Source organism: Schistocerca americana, chromosome X (genome assembly GCF_021461395.2).
Source record: "Schistocerca americana isolate TAMUIC-IGC-003095 chromosome X, iqSchAmer2.1, whole genome shotgun sequence".
Classification (NCBI taxonomy): Eukaryota; Metazoa; Arthropoda; class Insecta; order Orthoptera; family Acrididae; genus Schistocerca; species Schistocerca americana.
The window spans coordinates 429596940-429620906 of NC_060130.1; the positions used below are offsets into that span (position 1 = coordinate 429596940).

General features: G+C 39.5%; 1 protein-coding gene across 1 annotated transcript in view; it reads right to left on the reverse strand.

Annotated features, from left to right (window-relative positions):
- LOC124554700 (patched domain-containing protein 3-like) overlaps positions 1-23967 on the reverse strand; it is a 633296-nt gene that overhangs the window by 183796 nt on the left and 425533 nt on the right. The window contains exons 9-12 of the mRNA XM_047128324.1: positions 13016-13153; positions 11461-11706; positions 7322-7499; positions 1810-1962 (exon numbers count right to left, since the gene is read on the reverse strand). Of these exons, the coding sequence (XP_046984280.1) occupies positions 1810-1962; positions 7322-7499; positions 11461-11706; positions 13016-13153 (715 nt within the window). The remainder of the gene's footprint in view (positions 1-1809; positions 1963-7321; positions 7500-11460; positions 11707-13015; positions 13154-23967) is intronic.

Sequence of the window (23967 nt, forward strand, 5' to 3'; positions counted from 1 at the left end):
TATTAACTTAATTGTATTATTTTGTTTTGTACTTTTTTACGTATATATTTTTTGTGTCCCATTTCTTTGAAATGGCTTACATGTACCCTCGACAACATCCATACAATATTTATTGTCAACGGATGGATAAATAAAATAAATAAATAGTGTAAAATGTACAGGACTATGTCAAATTGCTATTTATGTGAAATTTCATAATATATTTATTGTGCTGATTACAATGATGCAATTGGTTTTACTAGAAGCCTAATTAATTAAAATTTATGGCTAATTAAAGTTACAACAATGCCACCCAACAGGAAAACATTTTGAGCTAATGGGCAGAATAGGAAATATTGGCACCATACAATCTGAAGCAGACATTCTTTTCTTCCGAGGAACATATTTTAAATTACTTGAAACTAATGAACTTGTGAGGTAACTGGAATTGAAGATTCAAACACTCATGATTTTAATTGCTTATTTTGCCTCAACACTTACAAGGTTATGAACTTTAACTCTATACTTTTTTTACTATATTGCTAGCAGCAAGTAATTATATAACTTCTGTATGTTGGTTCATGAGCATGTCAGTCAGGCAAGTGAGTGAGTAAGGTCCACGTATCAGAAAGTCTGACATCAGAATTTGTACATGCAGTAACTATGTTGGTTGAAGAAAGTTCCATGTGAGCTAATATATATGTGTAACAACTACGTATGTGACAATTCTGCAGCTGCATAATATCTTTGCAGCATAAAATCTTGTGCACAATAGTGAACAAATACACATAAAGAGCTAATTTTCTTAAAATGCTGTTTATTGGCTAATGCAATTAATTTTGGTGATTGCACTACAATTTATTTTGTGTGCATTGTTACTTCTATAATTCTGTCACTGCACACTATACCACTGTGGAATTCAACAAATACTATGTCTCTGACTAATGACTGAAATATTTCTCTTCTGGATATGTTGACGAAGAAAGAGATGGATGTATTTTTACTTGTTTAAACTGCAATCTGTAAAACTGGAACTAGTCATCAATAACTTCATAGCATGAAAAAAGTTGAAGGAGCCACTTTTAAAAGTTCATCTACTGGCATTATACTATCAGTTTCCAGAATATTATTTCAGGAAATCAAAATATGAGACTTTGTCATACATGAAACTGAGTGTATCAAGAGTTAATGGGAACAATTGAAGGGCAGTGTCCTCGAAGGTGACACACATAGGGAGGAGAACTTGGTGAAGCAGTTAGGTGAGCAGGTGTTGAGCCTGTGGAGGAATGAAGATAGACTGTCTTGGGTCCAGATCACGAAGATATCAATGATTTGAACCAGACCAGGGATCTAGTATTTTGGATGGCTGGGGAAGTTTCCTCTGGATGGCCCATAAACAGGTTTGATTATGAGTGTGCCATATGGGCTCTGTTGCTGATAATGCAAATTAGTTTATATATTTTCCCCTCATAGAAGAAGTAATTATGGGGCAGGTTATAGTTGGTCAGGTGTGCAAGGAATGGCGTGGTGGGTCTGAGGTTGGCAGGATGGAGGTAGAGGTAATGTTTGGTGGCAGCTAGGTCATGGGCCTTAGGTATAGAAACTAATTTTGTCTAATTATTAAAAATGCATTTCTCTGTGTGTTTCACATCAATGTACCAGGGCTCAAATACCTATTGCTCTTTTTTCATTGTATCTGAAATTGTTTCAAGGTACTGTGATTAGTGTATTGCAAGAGTCCAGGTCACTCTGGCACCTGTACTACTATGAATCATCAGATTTTATCTAGTATTCAAAATATTTCCTATTCACCTCTGAAAATGTACTTACCATATTCTTGGCTTTCAAGATAGTTTTGGAAGTCCTTAAACCATATTTTTTGTGATCCCTGGCTAATGTAAGGATTTTCTGCCAGCTTTGATATAAGAAATTCAAGAGCATTATTGTTTGCCTGATAATAGTTATAGTAGTAATCTATTCCACCTGAAATAAAGATACAGATGCAACTAAGTTTAAATCCCAATAAACTACAAAACAAAAGCAGATTTCTTAAAAATCGCACACACACACATGAGCTGCTGAGTCATCAATAGGGACACATCATTAGCTTTCAGGCAATTCTTCTTCAGAACTATGGAGTACATATATGCACGCATGTGCTTGCATGGCTACATTGTCTGCCAAAGACTTCCCATTACCCCAGTTATATGTTTGTGTATGTCATTTGTTGTGGATTTCATTCATAAAGATAGAGTTTCAAAAGGAGAATAAGCTTAAAAATACTGGTGCTTTAGTCACACAGAAAACAATACCGAAATAAAAGTTAACCTGCATTGGGGGGGGGTGGGGGGGGGGGTGGGGGGGGGGAGGAACGGACGTACAAAGAAATAGGGTCAGCATATACCAGATGTCTTTCATAAGACTCTCTGGAGTCCATCCAAACAACTACTGCCCATCATGTGTTTTGTGTGACACCCTATGTAAATTAAAAATGTTTTTTCTTTCTTGTTACAATCAAAATGTGTATTTTAAGTGTAATGCTATATGCTCATTTGATAAAGCAATTGTATAATAGTCTAGTATGATATATGGTGCAACAATATGTATTAACAGAGAAGCAAAACATACAGAATATACAGTACTCCACCAGGAACTGAGTACTGTTACTGCCAGCACACAAGATGGGGCAAGTAATATGTCGTAAAAAAGTGTACATCAATATGATAAGTGCTTGAGAACATGTTATTAAACTGAATATCACATCAGACTAACACGGGACTGCTCTATCAAGGGGCCACATGAAATTCAGTTTAAAAAAATGTTTTGTTTGTAATGCTATTTTCTGTTTACACTGGGCATTTCAAGATACCTGTGGTAAAAATAATTTGACTGACCACACAAACATCAAAAAAGAAATATTGCAGCCATCTGCCCATACACTAGAGAATAATGTGATTGACAACTCTTAGAAGAGACACCCTATATACAGTGCAAAATCTGTGATGAAATAAAAAGCTTCACACAATTTGGGTAAAAAAGACTCATGAAAGCACTGATTAAAGCTTCAAACAATTTAAGTTATAGAGGTTGTCTCATATCCTCCATATAAAACAGTCACATTAAAAGATAAGGAATTTTGTTCTCTTTCTCTCTCAATATAGTCTTTTCACAAATATAGACTGAAATAATGTAATAAGTTTATGATTGTATGAGAATATGAAAACTTCATTAAGAGTGAGAATATTGACTTATCATTGCATTAGTTACAATATATATTTATTTCCATGAACTGTGTGCCCATAGTGACTGATTGATTGGTTTAATTTTCTCAGTATTCCATCTACTGTGGGAGAGTCATGCATGCCATTGACACATGTAAATTACTCTGCCAAAATAAATTGTGCTGTTTGGCCATTGCTGTGACACACACAAAGTTTTGTTTATGTCTTATATAGGTGCTGAACTGGAAGAGAGATTTCTCAAAGTTTCATCATATTTTAGCTGAAGAAGGTCTTATTTTTTTAAGTAGCAAACTCATCATAGTATTCCAGGAGCTCCATCATATACTCTTCTTCCATATATTTTGTGTTATAGATGTGGTCTCCTTATGTATACTGTAAGCAGTCACGCATTCAATCTGAGTTGATGATTCTTGAGTCATCTGAGGCAACAGTTTCTGTAGTGCTGAATTTATTTGTTCAGAATATTATGACTAATGTCAAATTAAGATATTTTAGACTTAATAATATCCTTAAAAGAAATTATTTTGTGCAGTTTTTGAAGGGCTGAAGCACCTGTTGAGCCACTGGTTGAAGGAGACAAGCTGTGTTGGTCCAGGCACTGGATTATTCACAAGACATGCTCAATTTCCAATTGTCTTCCAGGTTTTTTTATGCGACTTAGTCATTATTCACTAACAACATACTTTGTATGGAAAGTATGGCAGATATTGTTTACAATGGACAGAATTAATTTGGTCAATTGGTCAGTTTGTATTGGGTAGATGGTGTGAATTATTTGACATAGTTTTCCTAGAATGTGTTTTGGCTTACATCATATTAGTGATAATATTTGAGTTAGTCTATCTCCAAAGACTTGTACCATGCTAAACATTTTTCTTCTCTTATTATAAAAATTATTTTGATCATATTTTCCATCAGAAACCCTGTTACATCACAATTACAACTCCTAGAGAAATGTGATGGGGTCCTCCACCAACTTTGAATTTACCATACTCTTATTATACAGTTTGGAAGCTTATACTCAGGATTAATCACCAAAGCCCTTCATAGATTATCTTGGCATTTTTAAAGATTTCTTCTTGTGAAGTTGCATATTCTAACTGTCTTCCATTTGTTCAGAGCAGTAGCAACCTCTCCATTTAGTTAATATTAATTTTTTGTACTCTTGCATTATTGATGGGCTCGTGGCTGTGAAACACTTAATGTTTCACTACTGACTAAAATCATTGTTGTGCATATTCACTCAGTTATCCTATAGGCTCTAGTTTCTCAGACTTTTCCACTTATGATTTCTTGGTTCAGTTTAATCACTTTTCTAGGCTTCCTAGTAAGAGATGTCAGAGGCATTGCCTTGGTAGTGTTGCCTTGACTTGTCCACTAGTTTTGTACATGACAGACATAGCCTTAATATATTCCTTTTTAAAATCTATCTCAAGTAACTGATAATTTGCTATTAGATTTATAATACAACAGTTTCTGACTCGAGTATTATTCCTACATCTTAAACTTGTTTCATTTGTCAATTTTTGTCAATTTTATATCAATATTGTCTGAAATTTTGACATCTACAATGTTTTTCTTAAATTTATTTATAGTAATTATTTATCACAATAAAAGCAGTCATTTTCAGAATGCATATAATGTGTGATAGCTCATAGCTCATCATGTGTAACTGAAACCATTTTGCAGGACATTGCCCAGCTCATATTTTTGTTTATGTAGCTTACTGACTTAGGAATTGTAACTGCACTATCTTCTCCCTCTTGCAAATGATAAGTTTTACAGCAGGTTATGGCCATCTACATGGTTTAATTGTGAACATTTATGGCTGCCGATGCAGAAATTGCAGGTTTAATTCTTGGAGACCACTTCAGATGTTTCTTTGGTGGAAAGTGCAGTGTGAGATACACACATCCTGGATGCCCAAATGAGTAACTGCCTGAGTAAAATAAGTAAATAGAGACCCAAGCCATCAAAATGGCGTCAGTTTCAGAGGCTTGCACTATTACACTACTGGCCATTAAAATTGCTACACCAAGAAGAAATGCAGATGATAAACGGGTATTCATTGGACAAATATATTATACTAGAATGGACATGTGATTACATTTTCAAGCAATTTGGGTGCATAGATCCTGAGAAATCAGTACCCAGAACAGCCACCTCTGGCCACAATAACAGCCTTGATACGTCTGGGCATTGAGTCAAACAGAGCTTGGATGGCATGTACAGCTACAGCTGCCCATGCAGCATCAACACGATACCACAGTTCATCAGGAGTAGTGACTGGCGTATTGAGATGAGCCAGTTGCTCGGCCACTATTGACCAGATGCTTTCAATTGGTGAGAGATCTGGAGAATGTGCTGGCCAGGGCAGCAGTTGAACATTTTCTGTATCCAGAAAGGCCCGTACAGGACCTGAACATGCGGTCGTGCATTATCCTGCCGAAATGTAGGATTTCACAGGGATCAAATGAAGGGCAGAGCCACGGGTCATAGCACGTCTGAAATGTAATGTCCACTGTTCAAAGTGCCATCAATGTGAACAAGAGGTGATCGAGACGTGCTTCCAATGTGTGTTCACCACGATGTAACGAAACACGGATGCGACCATCATGATGCTGTAAACAGAACCTGGATTCATCCGAAAAAATGACATTTCGCCATTCGTGCACCCAGGTTTGTCGTTGAGTACACCATTGCAGGCACTCCTGTCTGTGATGCAGTGTCAAGGGTAACCGCAGCCATGGTCTCCGAGCTGATAGTCCATGCTGCTGCAAACGTCTTCGAACTGTTCATGCAGATGGTTGTTGCCTTGCAAATGTCCCCATCTGTTGACTCAGGGATCGAGACGTGGCTGCACGATCCGTTACAGCCATGCGGATAAGATGCCTGTCATCTAGAATGCTAGTGATACGAGGCCGTTAGGATCCAGTACAGCATTCCATATTACCCTCCTGAATCCACCGATTCCATATTCTGCTAACAGTCATTGGATCTTGACCAACGCGAGCAGCAATGTCAAGATATGATAAACTGCAATCACGATAGGTTACAATCTGACCTTTATCGAAGTCAGAAACATGATGGTACGCATTTCTCCTCCTTACACAAGGCATCACAACAACGTTTCACCAGGCAATGCCGGTCAACTGGTGTTTGTGTATGAGAAACCTGTTGGAAACTTTCCTCATGTCAGCACATTGTAGATGTCGCCACCAGTGCCAACCTTGTGTGAATGCTCTGAAAAGCTAATCATTTGCATATCACAGCATCTTCTTCCTGTCAGTTAAATTTCACGTCTGTAGCACATCATCTTCATGGTGTAGCAATTTTAATGGCCAGTAGTGTATTTATGTCACAATACTGAAAATACATCCTGTGAATTAAACACCCATAACTCTTTTTCGCTAAGTGTATGAAATACTTATAAGTGATTAAATATTGATAAATCATTCCTGACACTTTTCTATTCATGTAAAAATTCTGTACACTTCAAAATTCCATGTATGACATACATGTTTGTAGCACAGTCAGAATTATTGCAATGTCCAGACAAGCAAATCTGATATGAACAAAATGAACCTCATCTGCAGTTCAAGTAGGATTTAGGAAAACATCAGTGAAAAACTTAGGATGGGATAAATGCAACTGCTGTTGTCATATATCAGTACCGACAACAATAATTATGAACAATGACTATAAATGCATATGCAAAAGTATTGAGTCCTTAACACATCTATTCTTTCAGAAAAGCTAAACCATCAATTAAGCATAAGTGTAATGTGTGTCTTGTGGGAGATCAATATGTCAAATTGGAAGGTGTAGAACATGATAAGTGAATAAAGACCTACACTCAAGAAAGGAAAAAAAAGTAGTAATATCAACAACAACAAAAAAAGGAAAATTATAAAAATTGTAGAATGATTAATGACAATATGGGGGGGGGGGGGGGGGCAGAGAGAGAGAGAGAGAGAGAGAGAGAGAGAGAGAGAGAGAGAGAGAGACTGTGAGAGTGAGAGTAACCCAGGACTTTCCGTATCATATTAACTTATATTCTGTGACAACAGAATATGTTAGTCATATTGTCTCATACTTACGCATGTATATGCCTCCCCTCTTTCCATAGAAGGGAAAATACTCAACTAATTTTTCATTGAATTTTATTGGATAAGAGCCCTGATTCAGATACCACATGGGATCAAACTTTCTCTCCACACGTAGGACTCCCACAATATTAATACCAAGCAGTACAACAGTTGTAAGTAGAACAACAACCTGCAAAGAAATATGTAAAAAATTATTATTTTTAACACAAACCCAGAATAAATAATGTGGAGGAGCCTTATCATACTGTTAAGAAAGAAAGTAATTTAAATATAAGTTGAGCTACAGAACATTCCTGTTTCTAGCAAATACATAGTGGTTTGTATTTAACATCTAAAACAACTGTTGCCTTTGCCCTTCTTTCTGGTCCCCTTTATCCAACTAATGCAGGGCCAGGACTAGTATGGTACTTCTCCAGCTTTTCAAAGAACCAATCATACCCATATATAAGCTATTAATGTGATGGGGTTGTCATTCCCAAAGGCATTTTAAAGTTACTGCTAGTCTCTCCCCCCCCCCCCCCCCCCCTTTTCACAAAGGAGATCAAATGTGACATGCCTTCTCAAAGTGTTTACACTTTATGTATCTTAGGTGAGACATGGGACCTAGCCCAGTATTTACCTAGGTTGGTGTGGAAAACCACCTAAAAAACATGTCCAAGCAGGCCAGCACACCTGCTTCTGCCATATAAACTGTGAGGTAGATTTGATCCAGGGCCAGCACCTCTTTGCACCCCAGAAGCAGGTGTTTTCATGCTTTCAGCTTTCCGAAAGGATAAATGCTGCCTTTATGTTCACTTTAAATACATCAGTCATACCTGTATATACTAAAACATGATTCCTATGACTCAAGGTTTGCCTACATGTATCTTATTCAATGTATTGTTTCCAGTGCAAGAATTATGAGAAATACGCTACTCTGTACTAGTGAATGACTTGTGCAACTGTTGCTCAAAAGGGATGTTCCACATGAGAAGTTTATCATGAATATGATACAGAATTTGTAATAAAGTCAATGCTTAAATACTTGCAGTAGCAGTCTCCAGACACTTCTGAAACATCTAGTGCACCTTCAACTTTTTTTCCTCTGCTGTTTCAACAAAGTGCTTAAAGCAAGTGGTGGAGTGGTTCCGTTGGAAAGGACTTGGCCAATTTCCTTTCTCATCCTTGTGGTGCACCTATATTAACCTTGTCGTACATGGGATGTTAAACCAAAATCTTCTTTCATTTCTTTGAGATTTGATGGATCATTTATATGGGTTTACTAGAGGTGAGGATAAAATTGTAGTTCTAGATGGATGTGTAGGACATATTTTACTATGATTCCACTTATATCGTTAAGAAATTTAAGGGAAGAAAGCTTTGTTAGTATGTTGCAGAGAGTAGGTGGATGTTGGAAGGATACCACAAAATTTAAATGTGTTATTAAGTATAGGATAGAGACCTATTAGATGTTATGTTGAGAAAGAAGTTCACCAGTCTGAAAAATGGCTTATGAGATATATTGCCAAAAGATGAACTGGATGAAAACAAGTGACAGGGTGGTCTGGCATTGTTGAGAAGTTAATATACAGCAGTTTTGGAGCTGGAGATATTATTATTATTATTATTATTATTAATAATCCTTTGTGAACAATGCTGAAAACATTCTGACTTAAAAAAAGATGACTAGGAAGAGTAAATTTTATGATGTTAAATGTATGTTCACAGTAATACTGATCATGCAAGGGTATGGGATTAATAATAGAAGGTCAGTTAGTTACAGGACATGACAAAATATAGACAGAGATGGGGTGTGGAAGGAAGAAAGAGGTAACACTTGAAATGAATAGATGTAAACACAACAGAGGGAGATGAGGAGAAAACAGTGAAAGGATAGAAGAAAGAAGGGCTATGCAAAGCAAGGAACAGTACTCAATAGAGAAGAAGTTAGTTAGTTTCATGTTCCACAGATCACTTGCACGATAAATCATAATGATGTGGAATGTGGTTTGTATTTATTTATTTTAAAAAAATAAGACATACATATGTGAGTTAGTGATTCCTTCCCACCACCTTTTACACATTGCAATAATAGAAATTCTTCTACGACATAGAAGGAGTTGTCAAGGTGAAACTTTTTGAGTTTATTTTCAAATTGTACTCTGCTGTTTCCCAGAAATTTTATATCACTGGGTAAGTGATCAAAAAGTTTGATTGCAGCTTCATGAACACCTTTTTGTGCTAAAGCCAATAATAATAAATGTCATTGTTTTTTAGACAAAATAAATGAGAAAAATCAAGAACAAGACAAAAAGAACCACACTGGCATGGGAAAGGGGTTGGAAATGAGCTCCCACTCAAGAGGTGTTCTTCACAAAACAAAAAATTATATTTTAATTGTGTAGTATTTGACTGGGAATTGGTAAGTCCCTAGTTGGCCCCTCATGTTTGTTGGAATTTTGAAATATGTTATCTTAATTTGGATTTCATCTTTTGATAATATTCCTTTATCTATGAGGTCTGTTCAAAAAATTCTGGAACATTTGTAATTTTGCGCCAATGGTGTATTGGACTGAAATGCAGTTGGCATTCCTGCACACACCTGTGTTTAATATGTAATTGCCAGAAGTTTCATTGTTATATGTGTGTTAGTTATTGTTCAGTGCTCTATTCAGTAGAAAGTTGTGTCACACAGTTCCTGAGAGGGCAGAGTTAGAGGAGTAATGCGTCTGTATTAAAGTTTGCATGAAGCTCAAGAAAATATTAACAGAGACACACCAAATAATGCAGGAAGGCTATGGTGATGAGTGCTTAAGCCACCCTCAGTGTTACACATGGTTCACATGATTTAAAAATGGCGCGAAGGAAGTTAAATATGACCCTCATTCATGACACCCTTCAACATCCACCAATGACATTCATGTCAGGAATGTCAATCAATGAAATTGTGCATGCCAATCAAAAACTGATTGTCTGAAAGATTGCAGAAGAATGTAACTTCTCAGTTGGACCACATCATGAAATCCTGACACAGCAACTCAGATGCAACATGTTGCTGCCAAGTTTGTCCCACGGCTCATGGCTCAAGATCAAAAAGACCTTGGCCTCACAATCTTTGAGGAGCTTTTGGACTGTGCAAATGAGATGCTCCTTAAGAGAATCATAATTAGTGATGAGATGTGGATCTACGGTTATGATGGTAAGACCAAATTTCAGTCTTCACAATGGGTTGGGGAAGGTTCTCCAAGACCAAAAAAAGCTTGTCAGGTCAGGTCAACTGTCAAAGCCATGCTAATAGATTTCGTTGACTTTGAAGAATTAGTTCATCATGAATACATGCCACAGGGACAAACTGTTAATCAATCATACTACCAGCACATGTTGTGACACATGCCAGAAAATGTGAGAAGGAAACAACCTGAAATGTGGCGAGACAATTCATGGCTCTTACATCATGATAATGCACCCACACATTCATCCCTGTTAGTGTATGACTATTGCACAAAAAAACAAAATCACTGTGCTGCCTCATTCTCTGTACTCTCCAGAACTGGCCCCTGTGGACTTTTTTATTTCCAGAGTTGAAAACCCTGTTGAAAGGACAAAGATTTGCAATGATAGCTGAGATAAAAGAAAATTTGCAGAGGGCACTTTGTGTCATCTAGCAAGAGGCATACCAGTACTGCCTCTGGAAGTGAAACAGTGTTGGGAGTGGTGTATCAATTGTGGAGGAGAGTATTTCAAAGGAGACCATGCTCAATAAGTAAAGGGTAAGTGTAGAAAAATTTTGTGGACAAAGTTCTGGAATTTTTTAAACAGATCTCATATGTGAAGAACGTTAGCAATGTTCTGTGGTTTTGATTTGATTAAAAGCAGTTGTTCCTCTGTAGTAGAGTGTGGCTAGCTCACAGAATTTTCCTGGGACTGAGATGAATACAATTAACAATCTTATAAAACTGCTCCAAAATTACCAGTTTGGGACTCTGCTGATATATATTATTATAAGATGACATTTCCTAAAAGGCACTTTGATCGGTAACACTTTTTTTGAAATGATGCAGTAATATTATGTTTTGCCGTATCATCGAAATTGTTTCAAGCATGTATCTTTGTACATCAAAAAGAAACTAAAAATGATGAATGATGTTTACCTTCACTGGCCATTTAACCAAGAATGGTGCAAAATAATTAGCAAATATTCTTTGTTGAATGCTATCTCTTCTACAGTTGACATTTTTATTTTCATCGTGTTTTCTAAAGAAGCATCCTTCTCGTCTTGCCATAACTCTTCTTTCATCAATAGATAAACAACTTACAAAAAATATCATTACATAAACATATACACATGCTATACCAACAGCAGCAAAAACACAGAATGACCTCAGGAAAGGCATTTTCTGGAACAGAAACAAAAATTTAGTTTAATGTACTGAAAATGATAAAAAATATTTTTTTTGCAATTACTGTAGTACACTATTCCTATTGGAATTGGGTACATTCTAGTTTTCATCTCCCTCTTTCCCTCATAAGCAACTCAATTAGAGACAGAATCTTCTTTGGAAAGAGCCATTACAAATGGAATAGCTCGACATGTCACATATTGTGATGTCATACCTTTTATTGGCCATCAGTATGGCAGGATGGGCAAAATGCTTGATAACAGTGCATTTAATCACAGGCAGATCATGGGTACCCAATACATTGGACACTGCATCTATGCTGCAATTCAGGCCACTGTGTCAAGCATGTACCATGAGTACCTCCATTCGGAGAAAACCACTGCAACACAAGTCAACTGCCATGGGCAATATCATGCTGCTGATAGGGGGTAATCCTCAACCACAATTCATTATTGCAGCAGATAGGCAAGCAACAGTGCAGAATATCACTTGGAAATTCAACAACTGATAAGAAATTATACCATACAGGACTACCTCCTTTTTACAGGTTGCAGATGACCCTACCCCTCATGTGTACATCTGATCTTTGTATGTCACAGGGCACAGGTATTGGCATAGATGCAGGAACAGCACAACTGGATATTTCAAGCATGGAAAAAGGATGCCTGGACTGAATAGTCAGTAAATGTTGATAAGTGCTGATGACTGGGTACTAGTGGACCAAAAACTATATGAAGGGAAGCTGGGTGCCAATAGCGGCACTGATCATGAGATGGTGGAGTATTCTTGTGTGGATGGGCCCCCTGATACATTCACCATCATCTCTCAGTAGTAATTGAAACTGAAACCTACAGTTTGATTATGTACATCCTCTTGTTCACTAGTAGAATGCTATAGGCAACCTGCACCTTCAGCAAGACAGTCCACCTCCATATCATTCCTGATTTGTATCAGAATGATTTGAGGAACACTCCACAGCTATGATGGTGCTTATGTGGCCTATTAGTCATCTGAATTCAGCCCATGGAGCAAACTGGGTATACCACTGGGAAGTGTGGTATACCTTAGATTCATCAAAGACCAAAGTCAGTGAGTTATGGGGAATGATTGAGAGATCTTGGATCATGTGTCTTGAGGCTTGAGGAGCCCATGTTTAACACATTAGTACTGTTATCAGGACTTGGGGGAGGGGAGGTCTGGGGAGGGGGTGGCAGGTGGGGGGAATGAAGGGGGTAGACTGCAGTTCAAAAGCTCATGAGTGTTTATTATTAAAAAATTACAGAAATATGTGAGAAAAGTGACTTACAGTTGATGTTCCAACAGCAAATGCTATTACATCTGTTAGGATAGTTACAGTAACAGAAATTCCACATTTTTTCAAGGTCAGACCTATTTTTTCTCGAACATTCATGTCTTTTCTTCCCTCGTTGACATTATCAAGACTCTGAAAGAAAACAACACAATAATTGAGAAGAATTTTTAAATTATATCTTAGTTTTTCTTGCTTAAAAGTTGCATACAGACTGATAATAACTGATCATGTACCATTGTTATCAGAGTCCTTTGGGACATTTTAATACATATAGTGTTGTGACTCGCCGATCTTTCAAAGTGCCACCGCGCAGTCACGCGTGTCCTCTACGTGCGGCGCTATCTGCCAGCCATGCAGCAGCAGCGCCACCTAAGCGGCCAGCCAGCCAGCGGCTGCTAGACTTGGACTCAGTTGTGATGTGACTGTTAAAGTGTACACACATCTTACTCTGTTTACTTGATCTGTGACTTTCATGTATTGCGTCGTCCTTGGAATATATTTGTTCAACTTGAAGTTATAACAATTGGTGACGAGGTAGCGAATTTTTCTTTTTCATCGTTGACCCACATGTTTCCATGGCTACCTTAGAGCAAGTATTGCAAGGTCTCATAGAACAGCAAATGCTTCTCACAAATGCGATTCATGATTTTGTCGCAGCATCCAATGCGGGGCGTCTCTCGTCGTCGTCTCTACCTCCTTTTCCTCCTTACGACAAGATGGCGGAAGACTGGTCTGATTACGAAAAACATCTTCGACAGCACTTCTTGGCATTTCATGTCATGGATGACCAAACATGTAAGTCTCTCTTCCTTTCATGGATTTCACCTCAAATGTATCGGTTGTTGTCGCAGTTGGCTCCTTTGAAAGATCCTGCATCTTTGTCCTTTGCTGAAATGTGCTCACTTCTGTCCGTCTATTTTGCAAAGCATACGCATGTGGCAGCCTCTCGTGTTGCTTTTTATCGTTGTCAAAAACAACTGAATCAATCCTATTGCGCTTGGGCTGCTGAACTTCACAGCCATAGTTGAAAGTGTCAATTTGTTACTGAAGTTCATAAAGATCCTACGCCGATTCCATGGTACGGGATGCTATTATCCGGTCGGCGCCTGACAAAGAAGTTCAACAACGTGCCCTTCAGTTGGCAAATCCGACTCTAGATGAAGTCCTATCCATCGCTCAGTCTTTTGAAATGTCTCGTGCCGCTGGAGTGCAAATAGAGGCATGGGGTGACGTCGGGGAAATATAAACTCTGTGCGCTGTTGACGAAGCGTGTGGCGTGTCCCCGCCGGCCGACGTGGCTGCAGTACGCTCCCAAGTGCAGCCTCGGCCTAACCGTAAAGAAACCTCTAAGAAACTGCAGCAAAACCAATGGCAACTTCCTTCATGTCCGCGGTGTTTTACGAAACATTCACGAGAGGATTGTCCACAATGTTGGGCCGTGTGTCACAAATGCATAAAAAGGGTCATGTGTCATCCATTGGCAAATCCGACTGCATACGTGATGTTCATGATCATGGCGCTGATTCTGATTCTGTGTTGTCTGTCAAATGTACTTCTTCCCTTTCAGGGAAGTTATTCCTCACTGTCCAAATACTTGGTTGAGATGTTCGCATGCAGGTAGATACTGGTTCTGCTGCCACTATCATCAATTCCCAGATGTATCTTCAGTTGGGTTCTCCAACCCTGTCACCTGTCACTAGGCAATTACGGACTTACAATAAACAGAATTTCTCTCTTGGGACAATTTGATGCTGAGGTATCTTACAAATCTGTCGTTCGCACTGTTCCCATATTTGTGGTCGACCATAGTAACACGGAGAATCTTTTTGGTTTCGATGTCTTTCGCGTTTTTGGGTTCTCCATAGATGACTCTGTCAACATCGTCTCTGATACTATTCCTTATGCTCAATTGGATTCCTTGTCGATGACATTTTCGTCCCTTTTTTCTCCTGGGTTAGGCTGTGCAAACGACTTTGAAGCTCATATCATGCTCAAACCCACTGCTCGGCCTAAGTTTTTTCTGGCTTGGCCCATTCCTGTGGCCCTTCGTGATCAGGTCAAATGGGAGATGGATCGTCTCACTGCTTCAGGGGTCTTGCTTCTTGTGACTTCCAGTGAGTGGTCCTCTCCTGTCATTGCCGTTGCTAAGCCAAATGGTGATATTTGTCTCTGTGGTGATTTCAAAGCCCATGTAAATGCTCAATGGCTTATCGACACTTACCCAATGCCTCGACCTGAAGAATTGTTCACTAAACTTGCTGGAGGCCAGTATTTTTCTGAACTGGACCTGTCGGAAGCTTATCATCAACTTCCTCTTGACGCTGCTTCCTGGCAGTTTCTGGTCCTTAACACGCCTTTCGGCCTCTATCAATACCAACAATTGCCAGTCGGGGTTGCCAGCGCCCCTGCTCTTTTTTTAATACTAGTTCCATGGATCATGAACACGATATTTCGTAATGATGTGGAACGAGTCAAATTTTCCAATACATGACATAATTAAGTTAATTTAGCAACATAATTAAGTTAATATAACAGCTTTTTTCCCCTTAATTTATATCTAAAAATTCCTCTATGGAGTAGAAGGAGTTGTCATCCAGAAATTCTTTTAATTTCTTCTTAAATACTTGTTGGTTATCTGTCAGACTTTTGATACTATTTGGCAGGTGACCAAAGACTTTAGTGGCAGTATAATTCACTCCTTTCTGTGCCAAAGTTAGGTTTAATCTTGAATAGTGAAGATCATCCTTTCTCCTAGTATTGTAGTTATGCACACTGCTTGAATTGGGTTTGGTTGTCAATAACAAATTTCATAAGAGAGTATATATACTTAGGAGCTACTGTGAATATCCCTAGATCTTTAAATAAATGTCTGCAGGATGATCTTGGGTGGACTCCAGCTATTATTCTGATTACACGCTTTTGTGCAATAAATACTTTATTCCTCAGTGATGAATTACCCCAAAATATGATGCCATATGCAAGCAATGAGTGAAAATAGGCGTAGTAAGCTAATTTACTAAGATGTTTATCACCAAAATTTGCAGTGACCCTAATTGCATAAGTAGCCAAACTCAAACATTTCAGCAGATCATCAGTGTGTTTCTTCCAATTTAATCTCTCATCAATGGACACACCTAAAAATTTTGAATATTCTACATTAGCTATATGCTTCTGATAAAGGTCTGTATTTATTAATGGCGTCATACCATTTACTGTACGGAACTGTATGTACTGTGTCTTATCAAAATTCAGTGAGAGTCCGTTCACAAGGAACCACTTAGTAATTTTCTGAAAGACATTATTGACAATTTCATCAGTTAATTCATGTTTGTCAGGTGTGATTACTATGCTTGTATCATCAGCAAAGAGAACTAACTTTGCCTCTTCACGAATATAGAATGGCAAGTCATTAATATATATTAAGAACAACAAAGGACCCAAGACCGACCCTTGTGGAACCCCATTCTTGATAGATCTCCAGTTTGAGGAATGTGCTGATCTTTGCATATTATGAGAACTGCTTATTTCAACTTTCTGCACTCTTCCAGTTAGGTACGAATTAAACCATTTGTGCACTGCCCCACTCATGCCACAATACTTGAGCTTGTCTAGCAGAATTTCATGATTTACACAATCAAAAGCCTTTGAGAGATCACAAAAAATCCCAATGAGTGGTGTTCGGTTATTCAGATCATTCACAATTTGATTGGTGAAAGCATATATGGCATTTTCTGTTGAAAAACCTTTCTGGAAACCAAACTGACATTTTGTTAGTACTTCATTTTTACAGATATGTGAAGCTAATCTTGAATACATTACTTTCTCAAAAATTTTGGATAAAGCTGTTAGAAAGGAGATTGGACGGTAATTGTTGACATCAGATCTATCCCCTTTTTTATGCAAAGGTATAACAATAGCATATTTCAGTCTATCAGGGAAAATGCCCTGTTCCAGAGAGCAATTACACAGGTGGCTGAGAATCTTACTTATCTGCTGAGAACGAGCTTTTAGTATTTTGCTGGAAATGCCATCAATTCCAATTCAGCGATTCTTGGAACAATTATTGCTCACTGTCCCTGGTTATATAAATTACATGGATGACATTGTTGTCACTGGCTCCACCACTGACGAACATCTTCAGAATCTCCGCACACTTTTTCATGTCTTACAGACTGCTGGTATTAAGTGTAATCTTCAGAAATCAAAATATTTTCAGGCATCTATCACGTACTTGGGGTTTCAACTCTCTAGGGATAGTATTCGTCCGCTTCAGCAAACTGTCGCTGCGATCGATGCCCTTCCTCGCCCTACATCTGTTAAGGAACTGCAGGCCTTCTTGGGGAAAATAGCATACTATCACAGGTTTTTACCATCTGCTGCTTCGGTGGCTCAACCGTTGCATCGCCTGTTGCATAAAAACGTGCCTTTTCACTGGTCCGCGTCATGCGATGCGGCTTTCCAGAAATTGAAGACTATGCTGAAACAGGCCCCACGCCTGGCTACTTATTGACCTAACCAACATCTTGTTCTTTCCACGGACGCCTCTCAATACGGGATTGGTGCAGTTCTTGCACACCATTTTTCTGACGGTTCTGAACAACCCATTGGTTATGCCTCCAAAACGCTCACGGATGCCCAACAAAAGTATTCTCAAATTGAAAAAGAAGCTTTGGCCATTATTTATGCTCTTCATAAGTTTGGGGTTTTTCTCTACAGATCCAAATTTCATCTTTTTACAGATCACAAACCACTTGTTTCCTTGTTTCATCCATCAATGTCACTTCTCGACAAGGCTGCACACCGCCTCCAGCATTGGGCTCTTTACTTGTCTCGTTTCAATTATGAGATTCATTTCCAGCCGACGGCTCAACATGCGAATACTGATGCACTGTCTCGGCTTCCCATGGGTCCTGATCTGGCATTCGATAGGGACGAACTTTTGTGTTTCCACCTAGATGTTGCCGAGCAGCATGTTGTGGTACCTGCGTCTTTGCGTGCTTCAGTCTTGCACCTCCTCCACCGAGGGCACTGGGGTGTCTCTCGCACAAAATCTCTGGTGCACCATCATGTGTACTGGCCCGGCATTGACTCTGAAATCACACACATGGTCGCTGCCTGCGGCCCTTGTGCATCACAGGCCACTGCCCCGAAGTCATCTTTGTCACTGTGGCCTTCGCCTGAGAAGCCCTAGGAGCGTACTCATGCTGACTTTGCGGGACCTTTTTCAGGTACTTATTCGCTTCTCGTTATTGACGCCTACTCTAACTTTCCTTTCATTGTCTGTTGCACGTCGCCTACCACTGCGGCAACCACAAATGCTCTAGCTCGCATTTTCTCTTTGGAAGGCCTTCCCTCTACTCTTGTTACTGATAATGGTCTGCAATTTGCCTCTTCCGATTTTGCGGATTTTGTGCCCATCACGGCATCATGCCTGTCATGGCCCCTCCATTCCATCCACAGTCAAACGGTGAGGCTGAACGACTGGTCCACACATTTAAGGCTCAGATGATGAAACTCCTGACTTCTTCAGATGCTGATGATGCGCTTCTCCAATTTCTGGCTTCTTACCGTTTCACCCCCATTGGCGACCACAGCCCGGCTGAGCTTTTACATGGCCGACAGCCCCGCATGCTACTTCATCTTCTGTGGCCTTCCACCTCACGGCCGCGGGTGCCTTCGCTTGGCCGGTTCACCGCCGGTGACCTTGTATGGGTACGGGGATATGGCAGGTGGCCAAAATGGAGTCCTGGCCACATCTTACGACACTGTGGCTAACGCCTGTATGAAATCCAGATGGACACGGGTGTTGCAGTGCGTCATTCGGACTAGCTTCGGCCTCGTGTGCCGGCAACACCTGTTCCAGATGCTGCTACACCACCTTCAGCTCTACCTGACACTCGGGATCCTGGAATCTCTCATCACTCACAATGCAGTCCTCTCACCATCCTATCGGTCCCATCACACGAACTGACGCCAATAGGAGATGTGCCCATGCAGGAACCAGATGACCATCATGTCGGAGCAATTCTACTCGCCTCCTATGGACGCGGACACATCGCCCATGTCTCCTGTTATAACAACCGGACTTGCCGCAATGGGCAGATTGGTGCATGGGGCCCCAGCAGATTCGACCCCCACGTCTCCTGTCATCTTGACCCGTTATCATCGGGGACACTTCCATCCGTACGGGAAGCCTCCTCCTCGAGACTTTACGGCCAGTCAAACAACACCTATAGACGTTAGCAATCTACAGGCCACCTCCATCAAGACCTGTGCAAAAACTTTAAAGGGGGGAAAAGTGTTGTGACTCGCTGATCTTTCAAAGTGCCCGCCGCAGTTACGTGCATCCTCTACATGTGGCACTGTCTGCCAGCCATGCAGCAGCAGCGCCACCTAAGTGGCCAGCCAGCCAGCGGCCGCTAGACTCGGACTCAGTTGTGATGTGACTGTTAAAGTATACACACGTCTTACTCTGTTTACTTGATCTGTGACTTTCATGTATTGCATCGTCCTTGAAATATATTTGTTCAACTTGAAGTTATAACATATAGCTCATATGTCCTTTCACTGTGATAATGGCTCATGCACTGTCTGTCTTCCACATGTATGTTGGACATGCACTGTTTATATATCAATATTTACGGTACTGGTGTGTTGGTATCATCTTAACAGCAAGCTTACGACCAGAGCGACAGTGCACATACAACTGCATGATAAAATAAGAATGTCTCTGGCTTATGCGAATAAATATACAGGAAACTCAACTTTTTCGTATACAAACAATGGAAACCTCCAGGTTGGAAAGTCAAAAATGTAAGAAGAAAGTAGACTGCTACTTACCATAAAGGAGACATGTTAATTTCCAGATGAGTGTAATGGAAATGCCGTGTGGCTAGGGCCTCCCGTCGGGTAGACCATTCGCCTGGTGCAAGTCTTTCGAGTTGACGCCACTTTGGTGACTTGAGTGTCAATAGGGATGAAATGATGATAAGGACAACACAACACCCAGTCCCTGAGCAGAGAAAATCTCCGACCCAACCAGGAATCGAACCTGGGCAGTTTGGTATTACATTCCGTCGTGCACCCCACTCAGCTACCAGGGGCGGACATGCGTATGATGAAAAGACACTTACACATTCACTTTCAGCCACAGCCTTCATCAGAAAACGAAAGAGAAACACACACCATTCATTCATACAAGCAAGCACACCTCGTACACACATGACAGCCAAATCTGGCACTTTGGAGCTGATGGTCACATGTGCGTAAGGTGTGCTTGCTTGTGTGAATGAATGGTGTGTGTTTCTCTTTCTTTTTATGATGAAGGCTGCGGCCAAAAATTAATGTGTAAGTGTCTTTTAGTTGTGCCTGTCTTCAGCTTAATGTGTCACCTTTATGATAAGTAGCAATTTATCTTCTCTTTATATTATTTTTATTATACAGTACTTTGTACATGTTTTACAGTACAATCAGTACCCAGAATGCATGCACATGTCAAAATTACTGAAGAAGTATAAGATCTAAAAGAATGAAAAGTATTGTACCAGAGAACAGTTACGTAAGCTCTGTATTTTGATAACATGTCTCATACTTAATGGTAAGAGGTTGCAAGCCTTAGTTTCCAAATGTTTTCCAATTATTTCCTCTACACCTATATGCACCTATAATTTAGCAATGTTTGTCCTGTTCTTAAAAATTATAATCAGATTTAATAAAGCAAAAGAATCAAAATATTAAAAAAGTTGTTATATTTTAGACCCTGCAGCCACAAACAGGTTTGACTTTATCAACAGAATTAGTATAGAGAAAAGCACTAGCAACCAAATTGTTATCATAATTACAACTTTTACTCAAGTTAATGAATCCATCAAGAAGGCTAGGAGAGTTTTTATGCCAGAAAGAGCAGACAAGCAATTGTTAGCATTGTACTCGGACAATCAATGGCCTTTTTTTAGTTCCAATATGATGGACATAGAGGAATTATGGGCAAACTTTAAACTGATTATAAATCACATTCTCGAGAAATATACTGAGTAAGTGCATTAAAGACAGGAAAGACTCACCATGGTTTAAGAACAAAATTCCAAAAATTCTGTGAAAACAGACTGTTGTACTCTCAATTTAGAAAAGAAATCAGAAATATTAACAGCCAAAAGTTAGTAAAAATTCCTGTATCTATAAAAATATTGATGGGTGAAGCATACAACTACTTCCACCACAATAAGTTAGCAAAAGATATTGTGAAGAATCCTAGGGATTTTGGTTGTACACAAAATTTCTAAGCAGGTTGAAGGCTTCTTCTCAGTCGCTAATAGACCAATCTGGTGTGGCAGTAGAAGACAGCAAAAAGAAATCTGAAGTTTTGGCCATGCGGTTCTAGGCACTACAGTCTGGAACTGCATTGCCGCTACGGTCGCAGGTTCGAATCCTGCCTCGGGCATGGATGTGTGTGATGTCCTTAGGTTAGTTAGGTTTAAGTAGTTCTAAGTTCTAAGGGACTGATGACCTCAGAAGTTAAGTCCCATAGTGCTCAGAGGCATTTGAACAATCTGAAGTTTTCAAGTTTTGTGTTTAAAAAACCATCATGCAGGAGGATCATACAGACATACCATCATTTGAATGATACACAAACTCTCATTTGGAGGGCATAGAAATAGACATCCTTGGCACTGAAAAGCAACTGAAAGAGTTGAAAATAAATAAGTCACCAGGTCTGGATGTAATCCCAATTCTGTTTAATAGAAAGTACTCTTTGCCATTGGCCCCACACTTAGCTTGCATTTATTATGAATATCTTGCCCGGTGGAAAGTCACAATCAACTGGAAAAAGTGCAGCTGACTCCCATATATAAGAAAGGTGGAAGAATAGACTCACAAAATTACAAAGCAATATCCTTAATGTTGGTTTGTTGCAGAATTCTTGGGCATATTCTAAATTCAAATATAATCAATTTCCTTGAGAGAAAAAAGCATCTATCAAAAAATCAACACAGATTTAGAAAGCATTGCTTGTTTGAAACTCAGACTGCCTGTTTCTGTGCAATATCCTATGAACTGTGGATGAAGGGCGAAAGATAGATTCCATATCACTAGATTTCAGGAAACCATTTGACACAAGGCCATAACTATAAGCAAGTGTGTAAAATAATGAAAGAGATGTGTCAACCAAGGAAATTTTCCCTGTATATAATTAAAATACAATACTTTCCCAAACACGTAGCTTTAAAACGAAAATTTAAATAACATTATTAGCTAACTGATTTGTGTCTACACTTCATTTTAATGAAGCTACTTACAGTATCTTCATAGCTTGTCTCGAAATACCAGTTTCAGCATTGAGTAAAGCAAAAATGGTGAGTCAGTCTTCTAAGATGTCTTTCAAGAACTTGAATTTTGAAAATGACCTTTCCCCACTGATGTTTGTGATTGTAAGTGACATACATTCCTAGAATGATGCTGATATAAGGAAAATAAATTTGACATTCCATGGAATCTGGTTTGGATGAAATGAGGTATGAAAGAACCTAGTTCATTTCAAACTGCCAAAAATCTCCATTGCCCATTGCTTGTCTAATGAAGGGCTACACCTTTCAGTGGCTGCCACTAAAAATTTGAATCAAGGAAAGTACATCTCCATCATTTACAATTGTAAGAGGAGCCCAAATCACAGTATTAAAACAAGAACTTTTTTTAATTTCAAGTTTTTGTGGAAGCAGGCCCCTAAGCTGAAGCCTAGACACTCTGCATAAATGTGGCCCAGCATTTCACTACAGCCTATGCATGTCTTGACATTTCTAGACATTATGTAATTGGTTTATACTCCACTAGATGCTACAAGACTCTGGACATTTCTTATGTTGTGTTTTAGGTGGCTAGCTTCTGTGCCAACTTAGTAAGGTGGTGTGTCGTGCAGTAATAACTCAAGTAAAAATCACTTCTGGTGCATTGAAGCTGAATAAGTCAGTATGTTAAAAACAGTGTGCAAATACTCTGATAAATTCAAAAGTAAAATTTCAACTGTTTATTTTTCTTCTCGGTGAACTAGATTTTTTAGAAGATGATTTAATTCATTCATTTCTTATCTGTACACATGAAAATACAGGGTGTACCAGGAGGAATAGTCAGTATTCAGGGATATTACAGAAATAATCACTCAGAGCAAAAAAGTCTTGTAAACTTGGGCTCTAAAATGCATACCACAAGAGCTGATGAGCACTTGTTCAGTATAAGAGATGTGTTTCATGGTAGAGAAGATGAATAAGTGCTCATAGCTCTTAAGGTATGCATTTTAGAGTCCATGTTTACTAGACTTTTTTGTCCTTCAAATGATTGTTCCTGTCATATCCCTGAATATTGGTCATTCCTCCTGGGACACCATGTATAATGTTCCATTATGTCTACACTGAAGTGTCTGTAGCATCCACCCTGGTGCAGGGTGGGGTTTCTATGAGCCAGGATGGTGCAAGTGGGTGGTGGAGGGACCCAGGTGGCTCCAGAGAAAAGGAGCTGCAAATGTAACAAGTTCTTTTATTAATGCATCTGCAATGCTTTGTACACTGGGTCAGTGTCCAACTGGGCACTGAATTCTGCTGGTGTGGCTGCCCATACATCCCACATTGCTGACACAATACTAGACTGTGCCAGCAGCCTCATTATATAAGCCTGCTGCAGACACCTGGTGCTAGCAGTGTGCAGACTCACCACTGCTGTGGCCACTGAGACCCTGCTGTTGTCTGGTGGCATCAAGGTAGGGGATGCTCACCATGCTGAGATGCCTGTGTGTCAGTGGCAAATGGCAGCTGGTGTGCACAGGCGGAGAAATCTGCCATACTGCTGGAGATGGCCTAGTGTGACCAGCCATGCTGTGGCACTAAGCCCTGCAGTGACCTGAAACTGGTGACCTTCACTGGCAAGCCCATGTGGGATTCTCGTCCAATACAGACCTG